This window comes from Xiphophorus couchianus, chromosome 20, assembly GCF_001444195.1.
Source record: "Xiphophorus couchianus chromosome 20, X_couchianus-1.0, whole genome shotgun sequence".
NCBI lineage: Eukaryota > Metazoa > Chordata > Actinopteri > Cyprinodontiformes > Poeciliidae > Xiphophorus > Xiphophorus couchianus.
This window is the reverse complement of record NC_040247.1, coordinates 21,499,771-21,517,056: the sequence shown is the minus strand read 5'-3', so window position 1 is coordinate 21,517,056 and position 17,286 is coordinate 21,499,771. Positions and strand designations below refer to the sequence as shown.

Here is a 17,286-nt window from a genome sequence, read left to right as displayed (position 1 = left end):
ATAGAATGTATCTTAACACCTTGTTTGTGACAGTTATTTCAGAGTACTTGTGTAATCGTTGCAGTATAGGTTCTGAACAGTAGAGGGTGCTGTTACATCCTCTCTAATTACAATCTGGCAAAAAGATTCATATCCTTTGACTTGTTTTTTATTTTAAATTTTTTTGTTGTTGTTCCTTCAGGGTCTCTCTCCTTCTTTTCTGATCAATGCTTTCCTTGGCTGGTATGTCAGTTAAGGTGTTTTATACTCTAATTCTGCTTTTCCCTGATCCATCTACTACGGTTGCTGGTTTTCCTGATGCCGTTTGTTCCCTATGTTCTCTAACAAAACCTCTGTGGCCTTCAAAGAAAAGCTGTGTCTTTGATTAAATTAAACGACACAAAGGGGGACTTTATTTTGTGACTCTAGGATCTACTCGGTTCCACTGGATTTTATTTTTGGATTTTAGAATGATTTGATACATTCAAGTGCATTCCAAAGATTTCAGCTTTTTATTTGTAAAAATTCTTTTTACTTCACAATTATGCACGTCTTAGGTTTAGTCTTTCACATCCTATTTCCACTAAAATGCAATAAATTTTATGGTTTATAAATGTATAATCATTTTTCAAGGACAAGGTAGAACAGGAAATTGCGCACTTTCCTGAATCCTGTTCTCTTTTCTGTCTTTTCTGTCAGGTGCCGGAAGCAGCCTGCATCAGAAATGTTCCAGTGTGAAGCAGCGTATCATCTCATCCAAACAGGAGTCCGGAGCAGGAGGAGGGACAGCAGTAGGAACCAGTGTAGCAGCAGGCCAGAGAGCTGAGGAAGCAGATGGCACGGAGGTCCAGAACAGTGATGTATCGGAGGGCCAGACTGAGCCCAATCCTGGCGGGGGGAGGAGTCGGGCAGGTGGAGGCGAGAGGAGGAATGGCAGGATAGCCAAACCTTCCCTTCTCCCACAGAGCAGCATGGAGGTGTCTTCTTCCACCTCAACCAACCAGGTGGAGGTACCCGACACCACCCAGAGCTCCCCTCTGTCTATTGCCAGCGACATGGCTGACAGCCCAGCTCTTGCCATTGGCACCGGCTTGTCACAAAGCACTGCTGTGTTCATGTCAGAGGTCACCACTCTAACTGGCGAATCGGTATACTCGGCCGGCCACACCCATCTGTTGGCTTCGACCCACGAGAGTACCGCCACGGGTATCCTGTTGGCTGTCGCCTCTGACAACCAGAGGTTTGCATCGTTCAGTGGAGGGGTGGGATTAGGTGAAGGAGGAGAGTTGGTTCTGTCCAGCTCTTTAGACTCTGGAGTTGGAGTCAGCCTTCCTGAGACCACCATGACCTTTGACCCCGACTGCTTCCTCAACAATCCCAAGCAGGGCCAGACGTACGGGGGAGGTGGAGGGAAGACAGAGGGATGCAATGGTGATGATGGGGGACTCCACTGCTCCACAAACGGCTTTGTTTACAACCCGGCACTCGTCAACAACATCAAGACGGAGGCTACGCCACTGGAGCAGCCGCTGGCGACCCAGAGCAGCTACGTGGGCGAAGGAACTGGCCTTAGCCCCAGCACCACCCTGGAACAGATGGACTTCAGTGCTGTCATGTCATCAGCCTGTGTCTCAAGTCTGAACCAACCTTCACACCACCCCTCCCCGGGCCTCTTCCTCCAGACCTCCCCCCAGACAACCCAGCCCTCTCAGCTGCAGGTCAACGGCACCAAGGCAACGCAGGAATCCAGCAAAACGCGGGCCTACATCGGCCTCCCCCCGATGGTCACTGACTCTCCTGTCACTAACGGAGAAGCGCATACACACCTCCACCAAGTGAGCACAGACCAGCAGGCGCTGTGTGCGAGGAATGGGCAAGCAGCAGCAGTCGGGTCGTTTCCCCTGACAACACAAGACGTTGAGCAACCAGACAGCAGGAGCCACCAGGAGGTCGCAGCCTTAGAGAAACCGACAGAAAATGGAGAAGATTTACTCCTCAAGGCCGGAGATCCTCATGAGGCCTATGCGAGTGTTGACGCCAAGCATTTTCTCCAGCCCACAGATGACACCGGAGGGGGGGACGAGGGTGGAGGTGGCGGAGGAGGAACGGAAAATGAAATTATATGTAATGGCGTGAGCATTTCAGGTGCTAGTAGTTCAGTGGTGGCCAGTCCTCAGTCGATAGGTGTAGGTGCAAACATCGAAGGTGCTCTCTACAGCTCTCCGCTACCTCAGCAAGGTGCAGGGGTACCGGCAACGACAGCAGGGGCCGGGGCGGCTATCAGTCTGGAAGGGTTTGAAGCGTCATTTGGAAGCCAATTCTCCGATCTTATCAATGATTTCATCTCCGTGGAGGGGTCTGGGGGAGGGGTGGCGGCAGCAGTCTCTGGGGTCCTGATGCCCCAGGAGGGCGCAGTAGGAGAGGAACACAGCACAGCGGCCGGTCACCTGCAGGCATCCGAGGTGGAGCAGGGGGCACTGGGACTGCTCCAGGAGACTGGCAGGCTGTTCGGCGTGACGGACTACTCCCCAGAGTGGTCTTATCCAGAGGTTAGTAAACCCAACATGTAATCATTATTTACTCATCACTGCTCCCCACAGGAAAATTAGTCCATGCTCCACATGATTGATGGTAGCTTGTACTGACGTTAACTGTTGCAATCACGCTTAGCCCAGTTTGTACTGACAGCTTGGCTACAGTATGTGGTCATTAAGGAGGCCGAATATTTCAGACTCAGCTGATTGGGTTTTAATGAAATTTCAATTTTTCCCCAGATTCCCCTGGGTGGCCTCATTAATTTGAGCGTGTACCACTTCTAATAACTCAGGCAGTGGTTCTATCATTGAATTATGATGAAAGTTGAGGAAACTCTTCATCTTTGAACCACCATGTCTTAAAAGCAGTCTCATAGCGGAAATAATTATAAACAATTATTAAATAAAACCCACATTTAACTGCAGATTTAGTCTGAGATTTTTTTTGAAAAGAAATTCAGAACATAAAAAACATCCAAAATGCACAGTACTTTACAAAAATACACAGACCCTTTGAACTCCCCATTTTGTTCCAATCATGAACTTATATGTGTATTATTAGGAATTTATGTGATAGACCAGCATAACTTAGGGCATAATTTTGCTGTGGAAAGAAAATGATTCATGGTTTTTAACATTTTGTTTACAAAAAGTTTGTGTTATGCACCCTGTAGTCTGCTACTTATAAATTACTGGTGTTTAAAATGTAGCCTGAGGGCCGTTTGTGGCCCTTGGAACAATTGTGTATGATTTTCTATTTTTATATATAAATGCAAAATGTTAGGTACAACACAATATTTTCTCTTTTAAAAACCATGTTTTGTTTTGTTTTGTTTGGGGGTTGTTGTTTTTTTTGCTTTCATTTTAACATAATAGCAAGTAAAACCTGAAACACTGAACATTTTACTTTTAAAAACAGACTTGGGTACAACCATTCTTTAATGTTAGTTAAATAAGTTTTCAAACATTTTGTAGATCAACAAAACATAAAACACTCAACCCAAATAGTCAGGTAACAACTTCCTTTTAATAAAAACAAGCATGTAAGACCCTTTTTCAGAACTAGAATAATCTGCGTTATTATTTATTTGATCAACATGCAGATAAATAGAAAATAATTCACTATTAAATGATTTGCCATTTCTCTCAGAAAAAAAAATATGACCCTTGAGTACTTTCAACGTAATTATTTATACAAACCACTGCAAACCTACGAAGACAGGGTGTCCACCTCCACTGCTCTAACCCTTACAGATTTTGTTTGAGGTTAGTTATAATCCAACTCTTAAATGTAAATGACTGGTCATTAAATAATCCCATTTCAGGCTTATTTTAGACTATAAATAAGCATCGAGTGCATCAAAGAACTTGCTATTTGCTGATGTATTTGCAGACTGAAAACAAGTTTTCAGTTTTAATGCTGTTGCTGTGGTATCCACATCCTTTTCTCATTATTAGAGGTTTTTATGGCTCCTAGTTTCATTGTAAAGATTTTGAGCTACGTAATCCTGTCAGAAAATGGTTGCTTTTTTTTTTATTATTTTTTTTTGCTCCACAGGGGGGAGTAAAGGTGTTGATTACTGGTCCATGGTTGGAGTCCAGCAGTGAATACAGCTGCCTCTTCGACCACATCAGTGTCCCAGCTGCCCTCATCCAGCCCGGGGTGCTGCGCTGCTACTGCCCAGGTAACACACACCAATTTTTCTCCAAAATAAATTAACGCCAGAATAAAATGTATCAAACACCTAATATTCCACATATTCTTGTGTTTACAGAATGCTTTCCAGAGCACAAAGACATAGCAAATGTAAAAAAAAAAAAAGGCTAAAAGAGATGAGGTAGACGTATAAGATGGTAAAGAAGATACAGAAAGGAGTTGGCTCTGTGTTTGCTGAATAAATAAGATATAGGTCAGTTTAGAATATTCTTTCAACAAGACATAGGAAAATATAGTAAATATTGCCCTCTACCTTGCTGTGTGATTTGTATAATCCGTATTAGGGCAACATTAGGTTTGAATCAATAATTTTGTATGTATCTAAATTGTGTGGAGTTTATTCAGTGTTAACTAAAAAATAACTCTAATAATCTCTTGATGTCTGTCTTTTTTTCCAGCTCATGACACAGGACTGGTGATGCTGCAGGTGGCCATGGGTGGTGAGGTCATCTCTTCTTCTGTGGTGTTTGAATATAAGGCACGTGATCTACCAGCACTGCCATCTTCTCAGCACGACTGGCTGTCCCTGGATGGTGAGAGAAAATATTTGTTTACTGAAGAGATAAACGCGTTTGTTCACATTCAAGACGAAAGAGTCTTTCAGTCATGCACACCTCGACATTTGCCTGAATGTGTCAGACACATTTTTGAATGAGAAAAGTTATACTGTAAGTGATTGTACAAATTATTTCTCAACAGGTTAGAATAAAAAGTGATTAAATGGATAAAAGAAAACTTATGTATAAGCTATGTATAGCTTAAACATAGCTTAATGTATAGCTTGAGCATACATTAAGTGCTGTACTATAAACTGAACGATAATAACAGCATTTCAGTCTTTTAACAGCTTGAGGCAGAAAGCTATGTAGCAGCCGGGTGTTTCTACTTTTGATGTTGCAGTTTGCCCGATGGCAGCAGTTCAGGGAAAGGGGATGAGAAGTCTCTCAGTGCCTGAAGCAGATCTTGGACAGAGGGTAGGGGCCCTTTCAACTCCCCTTACTATCCACTGCAGGGCCGTCTTATCTACCATATTGCAGCTGGAGTACCATGCTGAGACGCCGTATGTCAGCCCTCTCCCGACCACAGCTTTGTGCACACTCTGGGAATGCTTGCAGGGACTGATGTTTGTTTCAATTTCTTCAGAAAAAAAAATCCAGTTTCTGCTGCCCCTGTTTCACAGTCTCTTTGTCCTTTAAATAGATAATGTCATGAAAGATCTAGACTCTGAGGAGATAAATGCTATCCCCTCTGTGCAGTATAGAACCAGTCGTTGGTTCTACGTGTGCCCCAGTTGGAACCTCTGGAAGTCATTAGCAAAGATACAGAAAAGGTTTTAACTGTGCTGAATGAAAAGCAGAAGTACTTTTGGTCCTAATTTGACACATGCTCTTAAGTTTTAAAAAGAATCACACTGAACATGTAATTACATATGAATCAAATAAGGCTGCCTCATTTGAACAATTATTAAATTTAGATGCTGGTGATTTTTTTAGAGTTTCTGAGGCATGGTCAGTGCTGACCTAAGATAGGTTCTGTATTTTAGTCACATTATGCGGCAGCCTTTTTCTCTGCCTGATAAAAAATTACTGTATTGTGGTTGAAGTTGGCATTATGAAACAAGATGGAGGACTGTCTGAGAGTGGATGTATGGAAGAGGATGTGGGTACATGGGTTACTGTTTCTCTTCACATCGATTGGTAAAGAAAATTAAAACAAAACATGTTTTTAACTGCTTTGGTTGTGTTTTATTATATTCTCTATATATATTCACGCAATTCAATCTGGAGAGACTCAGACGGAGATGAGAAGACAATTAGAAGAGTTTATTGACAAACAGAATTTAAAGTCTTTGGCGCTCGGGCCCCGGCTGGGGATAACGGTTATGGCAGCGTTAGCGATAGGCTTCAGATGAGCATCCATGATGCTGTTAGGAACGTCATCCCCCAGGGCCCGGCACTGGTGGTGGAGGTTGAAGAAGGGTGCGGGCCTAAGGACCGGGCGAATGGAGGAGAAGGGGTGGTGGTGGGTTGAGCTCGGCTGGAGAGCGAAGGACGCCATGAATGAAGCTGGGACTTGGTCGATGATTGGACGTGACGTGGCTTGGTCCGGCGTTGATAGGTCGACGATTGTGGGCAGGTCGCTTCAATTAACGGGTCCCGGTGGGGATAAAAGAGTCTTCCAGTTTGAATTTGCGCCTAGGCTTCATTACTTAAATATGAAATTTCCATAGAACATAACAAGCAGCAGTGACACAAATGGGTGAAGCCCAGGAAATGGATGTGCTTTAGATACGCCATAACCAGGGCCGGCACTAGCTACTTGGGTGCCCTAAGCACAAATGCTTTTTGTTGCAGACTGACTCACTCCTGAAATGAACAATAATTCAGTATTTGTCAGTGTGTTTCTCTTTATTTGGTGATGAAAAAATAAGGTTCACAAAGACAACAAATGTAAAGCAGGATGAAAATAAGAAAACAAAGTACAATGAATGAACTTTAACTATGAGAAATGTAATACATTTGCTGTTAGCAAAAGACTTGTTTTTGTGTCGTTTTCACATGTATTTGTTTGATACAAACCCCTAAAAACAACTAAAAGATCTGACTTCACAGACGGAAATTGACCCATATAATCAAGACAAGTATTGTTTTCCTGGTTCATAAGAGGAAGCTTGCCGTATTTTATTTTATTTTATTGTATTTTATTATTTTTTTACTCTACTAGATGGTTCACACCTTCCACCATTTTCACGTGGAAAGTAATAGATCGTTTCAGACATAGTCTTTAATATTTTTTTATAAATAAAAGACTGAGAAGTGTTGTGCATTTGTATTCCACCCAATCTCAAGTCTTTTCCAGCTTCTAAGAGACTTTTTGTGTTCTGTTTTTTCTTGTTGGACAGAAAGTTGAATTTTGACCTAATCTGACCAGAGCAACTTTTTCCACATACTTGCTGTATCCCCTTAATAGGTTTTGACAAACTCCAAACAGGATTTCATACAGCTTTTTTTTTTCAAAGCCAGCTGCTCCATTGACCTTTGGAGCTCCTCTAGAAATATGCCTCTTGGCTGCTTCTTTGAGTTGTGCTGCCCTTGCCCAACCTGTCAGTTTAGGTGGATGACTTTGTTTTGGTAACTTCACACATGTGCCGTAATCTTTTCATTTTTGGATGATGGATTATCTGTTCTCTTAGTGAGGTTTGGGGAAATGAAACCTTATTCCCACTAAGGCTTTCTATGCCTGACCTTTATCATGTGTGGCTTGAAACTATAGTTTCAAAATAAAATCTCTGTTTTCACTGAACAGCTGGTTTTATACAGAGATTAAATTACACACTGGTGGACTCTGAGTAATTAGGTAACCTCTAAATGCAATTGGTTGTGGGTTTTATTTAATTCATTTTCTGCTTTGCTCCTTATTTTCAGTATTGGGTTATATACATGTATATATGTGTGTGTGTGTGCGCGCGCGCGGGTGTGTGCGCGTGGGGGCGTGTGCATGTGTGTTAAATGACTTGTGCTAAAACTATTTTGAGAAGCATTATGTCATTATATGTCTGGACTGGTCTTGAAGCTGCTCCTATTGTTGCATTCTGTCTGCATGCAAATTGATCATAAATTGGCAAATTAATTCGAATTGGTTGGTTGGTTGGTTGATTGATCGATAGATCGAAAATGGGACAAACAGCTGTTTGGTGCATATTTTTAAGGCGTGAGCATACACCAGAGTCACACTTTTTACATTCACCTCTGGTTGTGTAACCTGTTGTGAGTTTCATTGCATTTAACGCGGATTTAAACGACGCTAAAGGACAATGACACGTTCTTTCACTAATCTTTGGAGGCAATTACTGCAGATGTCTTCACGGCTCCAGGGTCAGCCTCTGTGTGTAAATATATCTCCCAATGCAGTTGCAGCCTGGAAACACATGGGTCCCATCGGCGATCCATGTCCTGACTCCGCTTTCGCCCCCGTCTCTGCGTTGCGCAATGCGGCAATGCGGCTTTTTAGTCACAGCATGCTGACTGTTGGCTGTAATAAAGGACAAGGACATGACGGCACACACAGCGCTCCGTTTGACAGTTAACAACTGCGGACAGATCTTGTAAATGGGAGCCGATAAATGTACATGCGCTGCGTCTTTGTCCGTAAGTGAGGACATCGAGACGCGACCTGTGTTGTTTTTGCACATTTTCTCTGTTTTGGCTTCACATATGAGGGCAAATACTCACTCCAGGAGAGGAGGGGGAGGGTAGGGACAGAACTGCTTTCTGCTATTAAACACGTGTCTGGACACGGCACCGCCAGCACGCTAATGCCCAGGTCTGTGCAGTCTGTTGTGGCGATGACGAGCGAGCCTCCCGCAGCTCGAACAGTGGCGGGCGGATTTGAAGCGCTGCTCCCCCTCACACACACAACGTGGAGACACGGCTCTCTGTCTCTCCCTCCCTCCTTCCTTCCTTCCGTCCGTCCCTCCCTGCATTCCGCTTTTTTTATTTTTTTTATTTTATTTGTGTTTTTTTTTTTACGGCTGGAGAAGCGAGGCTGTGAGTCGTTCACCTCAGACTGATGGAGGTTTAGCAGAAGCGGGAACAGAAACCAAAACAGCAGCAGACACAAAGACTCTGATGGTATCTTCTCACCGCGCTGCTCTACTGACGTTCAGGTGTGTATTGTTTACAGCTGCTGCGTTAGGATCGCACTTATCTGCCATGTTGCAGTTGAAAAGACGTGAAGGCGGCTGGGTTAATTCGTTGCCGTGGAGTCTTACCCTTCTCTTCCGTTTTTTTTTTTTTTTTGCAATTTAACTCATGACTGTAGCTATATTTGCAGTAAGACAGAAAATTGTTTGACTGAAGTAAACAATGTTCCTTGTCTATTCTTGTTGGCTGACCTGTGCGATTTCAGCACCAAGAGGAGGGGACAGCTCCACTGATCCCTCCAACCACAATAGAAAGAGTCTCTTGCTCCTGTAAAGGCCCATGACAACAACACAGAACTGAGGAGGCTTTCTCACTTGTACGACTGCATTCATTAGATATTTTTGGATTTTTTTTCTAAAATAACAATGGACAGTGACGTGTTCAAAAGTCAAGGTGTTGTTTCATAACCCTAACTTCTCCACAACTTTATCCTTGACCTATCTTCTATGTACTCCACGATGCTGTTTGTTCACTAATGTTCTCTAAAATCCCTGAGGTCTTTGCAAGACAGTTGTATTTAGCCTTTTTGTGATGCTGAAGAGCCATTATCAAAGTACTAGTAAATTAATTTTGACAGCAATGGAGCTGTGGAGCTTCTGGTGATAAAAAAAACAGTAATTATACCTCATATTCTACTCTAAACTCAAATCAAAACGATTTAAATATCTGCATATTAAAAAAATGGTTGCAATGCTTTTCTTCCCTGCATATATACAGACAAGCTGCTGGATGGTTGAATTATATTCTGTTATTGTGAAACAGTCTGTGTGAATCTGTTTTTGTTTGATGTGTTCTTGAGAGAACAACAGAGCATTAATGTGCATGACAGCTACGATACAGGGATGTTTTTTTTACTCTCTATTAGCAGTAAAATGCTCTCACCAAGATGTCAGTAAGATGGAAGCTCTTTAGTTGAACGTGTTGCTCCACCATCCCTGTTGATCCTGTGTTTTGAGGAGCATAGATAAAATAGGTAGTAACCAAAACAGAAAACTAAGAGAGCGAGCAGAAGATGGGATTACACTGTGTTTTTTAAGAAGGACTCGGTAAAGCACTCTGCCCACTTACCTAAGTAAGGTAAACAGATTTAAACCTCTGACCTGCATTTCCACAGACACCCAATTCAGGATGTCCATTCTGGAGCGTTTGGAGCAAATGGAGCAAAGGATGGCTGAAATAACCAATCAGAACCCTGGCTCAGAAGCCATGGCAACCAAGGGTGGAGGAGTGGAGGGGGGAGGAGCCAATGATCAGCGGTCTCAAGTAAGACATGGAGTCTGTTGTGTGGAAATGTACAACTACATAAAAGTGTCTAACATGAAAGAAGAAGAAAAAGCATCAAAGTTAAGAAAATCAATCAAGGTTAATTTGTAAAACTGTGTTTCATAAAGATGAAGTTTCGTCCTGCAACGTGTTATTCTCTTCGAACTTACAAGCACAGACAGAATTGAATACCCTAAACCTTAACAAATCATATAAAATAAACACAAAAATAATTTTGATAAAAATACACTTCTATGAGTTATCTTTGTCACATTTTTCAGTCCATTTACTGATCTAAAAAATAAAGTGCATGTTTTTACATTTTCCTGTAAATGTGCTGCAGAAAGCCAGAGGAATCAGGAGATACAATAGTCAACCGGACAGAGAGTTAACTCAACAAATCTTTCCTCAATTGACTCTGATCAATAGAGAAGAAGATTAGATCCACAGAAAAAAATCTGAGATTAAAGTCAACATTCTTTTTATTTCTTTCTATGGTCCCAATCCTCTCCCATAGATCAGAGATTGACAGGTACAGTAATGAAAAATTGAATTTTTGTCCCCCTATTCATTGAATGCAACAAAACGTGAGGTTCTCCACATGTTTTGTCCTTAAACTCACCCACCAAAACATGGGCTTTTTTTTATTTTACTATTTTGACATCACAAAAATAATACAAAGGAAAAGGAAATATGAGTTGATGCATAAAGCAAAAGATGATATTTTAATCTCATAATTCCATACCTGCTACCTCTATAGCCCAGGATATTGTTGTTTTTTTTCATAACTTAAAAAAAAAAAAATTTAAATAGCAGGACAGAACCCAAACAAAGCCAGAGAGTAGTATTGGCAGCTAGACATTTGGATTAAAGATTTCCCAACATTTATTTAATTTGCCTTTTTCCTTTCCAACCATCAGAGCCCCCCTGATCAGAGCACATTTGAGGGTCGTGTGGTGGTGGTGTGTGAGAAGATGATGTCCCAGCCCTGTTGGACTTCTTCAAACCAGCTCGTCCACAGTAAGAACTCCAGAGGAATGACATTGCTGCATCTGGCCGCAGCTCAGGGATACGCGGGGCTCATCCAGACACTCATCCGCTGGCGGTGAGTAACACTCAGACGTGACCCTCCACTGTGAAGATGAAGTAATTTCTCATTTGTTGCTTCGCTCCACAGCACAAAGCATGCCGACAGCATTGACCTGGAACTGGAAGTGGATCCTCTTAACGTCGACCACTTCTCCTGCACGCCACTTGTGAGTGATCAATACTGTTACATTCTTCTTCTTTTTTTCACTTTTTTTCCTGTGTGTATGAGATTGATGTTATTCTATCTTCTGCAGATGTGGGCGTGTGCTTTGGGCCACACTGAGGCAGCACTGGTTCTGTACCAGTGGGACCCAAGAGCTCTTGCCATTCCTGACTCTCTGGGTCGCCTGCCGCTGAATATCGCCCGATCCCGTGGTCACACTCGATTGGCCGAGCTCTTGGAGCAGCTGCAGCAGAGTCCTCAAACTAAGGGACAGCCTGCGGACAGTTGGATGGAGAAGTGGAAAGGAGGATCACAGAACAGAGGAATCAACAGCAGCTCCAGCACCAACCCAACCCCAGGTCCAAAAGCATCTTGTGTTTGTTTTTTCAGAAGCATAATATATTTTGTTCAGGATTGAGGTATTAATTGATGAGGGAAACTAACTAGAAACGTTTTTATAAGGATTTTGGTTGGTATTAAGGGAGTATTCTGCACAAATGTGGTCAGTAATTGTGCCAAAGTCATAAAATCCATCCAACAGCCTGTTTCAAGCTCACTAAGTATCATTTTCTGTCTTGTGTTATACGCTGCACTGGCAGACTGATTTTCTTAACTTAGAAAAGCTCTATCTGAGCTTTTATCCCAGCTTTAGATATACTTAATGTTTACTGGTGAGACTAAATGGCACTAAGCTGAAAAGAAGGATAAAAACATTAATTATGTTCTTTTTGCAACATTAACACCACCCATCACTAAATTTGTAGAAGTCTAATAATACTGCCAATGCATTTTTATAAAAAATGTAAAAAATCTAAATTCTCAAGGATAAAATCAGTGAATTATAAAAGTATACTCCTTGAACGTCTTTACTTTTTGTCTTGTGAGAACTTCATCAAATTGGGATAGTGTTCCATACAATGTTTTCCAAAGGTTTTGATAATAGAGATTTGAAATGTGAGCCCTGAATATGTGTTCACCATTACAACACATAAATATGCTGTAATCTAAACCCTTTCATTGTGGCTCTCGCTGCATTGCATAGAGTTGCTGTCCTGCTGGAAGGTGAACCCCCCTCTAAGATTTTACAGAGTTTTGCTCCATCCATCTATAACCAGCTTCCCTGGCCCTATTGAAGAAGAACATGCCACAGTGTGACTCTGACTTTACTGTTGCAGTCCTGTGTTCGCAGTGATCTGAGGTGGTTTTCCGGTAAACAGCATTTCAGATGAAAGCGCAGCGTTCAGTGTTTGCCTCATGTGACACAAAGGCCCTCTTCTTCGTGTTTGCTGTGTTCCCTAAATAGCTTGCAGCAAAATGCAAACAGGACAGCCTTTTCATGATGCTGTTTGTTCACTAATGTTCTTTAACAAACCCCTGAGACCTTTACAGAACAGCTGGATTTATCCTGAGATTGAATCGCACGCAGGCGGCTGTTGACTCTGTACTAATTAAGTGTCTTCTGGAGGCAGTCGGCAGCACTGGATTTTATTTTGGGGTAGCAGATTAGAGGACTTTATTTGTAAAAAATAAATAAATAAAAACGTACAAATGATGGATCATTTTCCTTAATTTCTATACTTATTCACTTTGTTGCGTGAGCTTATCTCATTAACTTCCAGTAAAATACATTGAAGAATGTGACTACAACAGGTAAAAACCATTTTGAGACGTTAAAGATGTTAGATATAAATATCTAAGAGAGTGTAAATAATTTTGCAAGACACTGTTATTATGTGTTAACACAGGCAAGCACCACTTCACAAATTATGCCAAATTATAGCGACGCTGTTATCTAATACGAGACGTTTCTCCTCCAACATTCATTTTGGTTTGCTAAGAAATGAGAGCTCCTCACGTCGTGAATTAGTGTTGATTTTTAATTCTTGAATACTTTTTGGCTTAGTTGAACTCTGGTCATTTTTGTGACTGAGCAGGATGTCGTTTTTGGTAGGAATTTGCGGTGCGTTGTAAGATTTGTTGTCATTTTTAACTTTTTTTTTTTTTTTCACCTGTGCAGAGGTGAGAAGAAGCAGAACAGAGAGCCAACCATTAAACCAGAGCTGGAGCCAAACTGGTCAAACACCCCAACCTGGAGCCAACGTGGAACAAGGAGGTCCACCCCCTGCCAAGCGTCTCAAATCTAACCCCGCGAGCCAACAGCAGCTCACCAACTCAGCCCCCGGCGCCAACACCATCAGCTCCCTCCTTGACTCTTCCCTGAGGCCTAATTCTCTCCAATCCGTCTTACCCAAGTTCCAAAAAACTGAGCTCACCTACCAGAGAGCACCTCTTTCCAGCTCCACCCCGGACCGGCCCCAGTTCCCCAGTGCCCCGTTCTCTCACCTGCAGGCCAGGATAAGGAGGTCTGAGGGGGGCAACATGTGGAGCCTGAGACGGTCTCTTGGACAAAACAGTCTGGTCCGGAGAATTCAAGGAAAAGAACGGTTGGCCATTCATCTGCGGCAGAGAGTGCTGTCCGACAGGGGAGAGGAGACTGAGCTGCTGACCTACCAGGATAACTCAGATGACTTGCAGGTATAGTGAGCAGTTTTATTTTGCTCTACTCAGCAAATGTTTTGGTGCAAGGAATACATTTTTAAAAAAATACATAAAGAGTAACGATTTCATGCAGAAGATAGGAAAAGTTAACTTTAAAACTTCCTTCACATATTATAGGTGGACATCACGATGCTTGCTGATCACATCATGGATGCTTCAGCAGGAAGGCTTAAGCAGACTACAGTCACTGAAACAGATTCTGCAAAGGTTGGCATCAGTAGTGACATAAAGTCACTGTCTGGTTACCTTGATGAGGTGGAAAGGTGAGTCTAAATCTCTGATATTACCATGGTTCTTTAAATAATGCATTAAATGTTTTCTCGTGAAGTAAAAATGCAAGAAGAAATTGCTATGTGAAGTCATTTTTTAAGTATATATGTCACTGTCACAGCATTCAGCTTGGTATCTTGGTTTTATTTTTGTTTTCTGTGCAGGTTTCTAAAATCTAAGCCCCAGGCTACAAGCCCCAAACCAAATTCACTCTCAGGGCTGGAGGAGCAGCCGACTCCTCATGCAAACCAAGCGCCCTCGTCTCCCTTTGACTGGAGCTCCTTCCTCTGTGCAGCTATGCAGGAGGAGAAGTTGAAAGCAAACTCCTCCTTTCTAGCCATGACTGAGTCAGAGCAGCAAGAGCTGTACGAAACCATCAGGCGTGCTCTGCACTCCCTCAGAAAACACAAGGCAAGTAAGACCTCCACTTCTGCTCCTGCAGACGGTGCGGCTGATGCTCTGTGATGCTTTCTTGCACTGTTGTCAATCAGGGGTTCGATGTGATCAGTTCGATGTAATTGTGTTACATGTGCAATGTTAGGTTAAATTATTTCCAACATTCTTCTCAGGGTCCCATTCAGGAACAACACAAAGAGATTGCAGCAGTGATTCAACGCTGCTACAAGAGATACAAGCAGGTAGGATTGCTGATGTTAATAGAGACTTGTTGTTTTTTTTTTTTTTGTTGGAATGGATTGTGTTACACTAAATGTGTAAATATAACTTGTAGGTCCCTGCGTGTGTTAAAGAAAATACTCTGAATGTCTTGACTGGAAATTAATGTTCCTTCATGGCCGTTATGGGCACTGAAAACAGATGTAAAAACTCTCAGAAAGGACTGAGAAACAATCATTTGCTCCTGCTTCATCTCAGTGTCTGATTCACACAGCAAATAGCTCTGGTTCATTTTTACTTATGCTGATGGGAATTGTGTATTCAAATGAGTCCTTATTCATTCTTTCTACATGTACTGCCAACACTACTGTATGAAGCTATTCTTATTTAGCTCTCCAGGAACATACCAATGACCAATTCTTTGTTTCCCTGTGATGAAACAGGAAAACATCAGAACATTCAGGACACAGACCCCTGTGGACTGAATTAGGAAACTGATTTAGTGATATCAGATTAAAGGGAGCTAAAATAAATGCAAGCCACACTTTTCAGATATCTATAGGTTAAACATAAAAAAAACATGTGTAAGATCACTTTAATTTTGCAAGATTGCACAAAATCCAAAGACAGCACATTACATTTGTGGTTGTAGCATAAAAATTGTGGGAAGCTCCAAGGGGTAAAAATACTGGAGGAAGGCCATGTAGAAAAGTAAGAAAAAAAATATACAAAGAAATTTCAGAAGTCACTATTTTGCTAACATCATGCTTCATGTCTGTCTTCCCTTACAGTATGCACTTTATAAGAGGATGACTTTGGCAGCCATCCTGATCCAGAGTCGTTTCCGGAGTTTCCATGAGCAGAGGAAGTTCCAGCAGAGTCGTAGAGCAGCAGTCCTCATCCAGCAATACTACCGCTCCTATAAGCACTCCCTCAGGTGCTCCATGTGCACACACAGGTATGACGTCGCTGGGATTGCATAAGAAACGTCACTAAAGCATCTACCACAATCTTTTGTTTACAGCAGCATCCTAACTAAAAAACAGAACCAGGCTGCTCGCAAGATCCTGAGGTTCCTGCTCCGCTGCCGCCACAGGTGAGCCGTGAACCTCCGACCACATTCTCAAACTCATGTACGTGCACACACACAAGGGCACCATGTCATACTCTCATACCACCCACCCACTAGCACACATACACAGACTAACAGCGGTGCTAATAGTTGCTGTTGTTTTGCTGCTCCTGTGAAGCCCCTTGATGGACCACAGGCCTCTGAAACAGGTGAGTCCCCTCTTGGTCCCTCTCTTTCAAAGGCTGATACCTGTTTGCATGACAGCAGAAGGAGAGGGAGAGTTAGAGGAGTTCCTGGATCATTATCCTTCCCTCCTGCTCTCTTCTTTCATCCCTATCTCTCTCTGTCTGCCTCGAAGGACTGCCGAATGATGACAATAAATGTGCATGACTGACAGATAGAGACGCAAATCTTGCATACGGTCTTCTTGGGGGCATGTTCCGATTATCACAAGGGGACATCGAGGGTTGCTTGGCATGCAAATTTTTGTGTGCCTTGATGGATGGCGCTGGTACAGAGGATTTGAGTGTACGTCTGCTGTGTAAGGATGTGAATTTAAGGAGATTTTGTCAAACATCTACTGATTTCTCTTTGACATTTGAGGGATATCAAAAAAGAAAAACAACTTGCTGTTAAAGTGCTTTGCAAGAGTATTTTATCACTTTGTGATTCTGTTTGATTGCAACCACAAAGTTCAATATATTTTATTAGGAAATGGAAGCTTAGCAATAGATTTTTTTTCAGATGAAACCATGAGAAGTATGTTGGAAATTTCTTTGTTGTTTATTAGAGAACATTAGTGAACAAACACCATCAGAAAGAACAAGAAATGCAACAGACAGGTCAGGAAGAAAGTTGTGGATAAGTTTAAATTGGAGTTAGGTTATATTAACAACATTCCAAACTTTGAACAACTCAGAGTCACTATTTAATCAATAGTGTGAAAATGAAAAGAGTTTGTCACAACTGCAAACCCACCAAGAAATGACTGCCCACATTAACTGCAAAATACAGGAGAATATTAATCAGCCTCATACCAAGAGGCCCATGGTGTCTCTGGAGGAGCAGCAGAGATCCACTGCTCAGGTGGGGAAATCCTCTACCATTAGCCATCCATTCCACAGATCTGGCCTTTAGATTAGAGTAGCAAGGTAGTCGTGAAGGATGGAAAGCAGAGCTAAAACTACAGATCCTGCGAGAAAATATGTTAGAGACTGTAAAAGAGTCAAGACTGAAGTGAAGGTTCATCTCCCAGCAGGACTACAGGCCGAGATGTGCAGGTAAAAGCTTGTTCATGTGCTTGAACGAGACAGTTAAAGTCC

At 42.2% G+C, this 17,286-nt stretch overlaps 1 protein-coding gene across 4 annotated transcripts in view; it reads left to right on the top strand.

The window, feature by feature from the left end:
• The window catches only part of LOC114136273 (calmodulin-binding transcription activator 1-like), a 78,662-nt gene that overhangs the window by 54,451 nt on the left and 6,925 nt on the right, over positions 1-17,286 (top strand). The window contains exons 8-21 of one of the 4 annotated variants that reach the window (XM_028004165.1): positions 679-2,528; positions 4,072-4,198; positions 4,629-4,763; positions 10,048-10,196; positions 11,117-11,301; positions 11,374-11,452; positions 11,540-11,807; positions 13,466-13,983; positions 14,125-14,270; positions 14,442-14,688; positions 14,847-14,915; positions 15,684-15,829; positions 15,920-15,988; positions 16,143-16,173. In XM_028004165.1, the coding sequence (XP_027859966.1) occupies positions 679-2,528; positions 4,072-4,198; positions 4,629-4,763; positions 10,048-10,196; positions 11,117-11,301; positions 11,374-11,452; positions 11,540-11,807; positions 13,466-13,983; positions 14,125-14,270; positions 14,442-14,688; positions 14,847-14,915; positions 15,684-15,829; positions 15,920-15,988; positions 16,143-16,173 (4,019 nt within the window). Of the gene's footprint in view, positions 1-678; positions 2,529-4,071; positions 4,199-4,628; positions 4,764-10,047; positions 10,197-11,116; positions 11,302-11,373; positions 11,453-11,539; positions 11,808-13,465; positions 13,984-14,124; positions 14,271-14,441; positions 14,689-14,846; positions 14,916-15,683; positions 15,830-15,916; positions 15,989-16,142; positions 16,174-17,286 lie in introns of all 4 variants that reach the window. The other 3 variants (XM_028004164.1, XM_028004163.1, XM_028004162.1) reach the window with 3 other exon arrangements.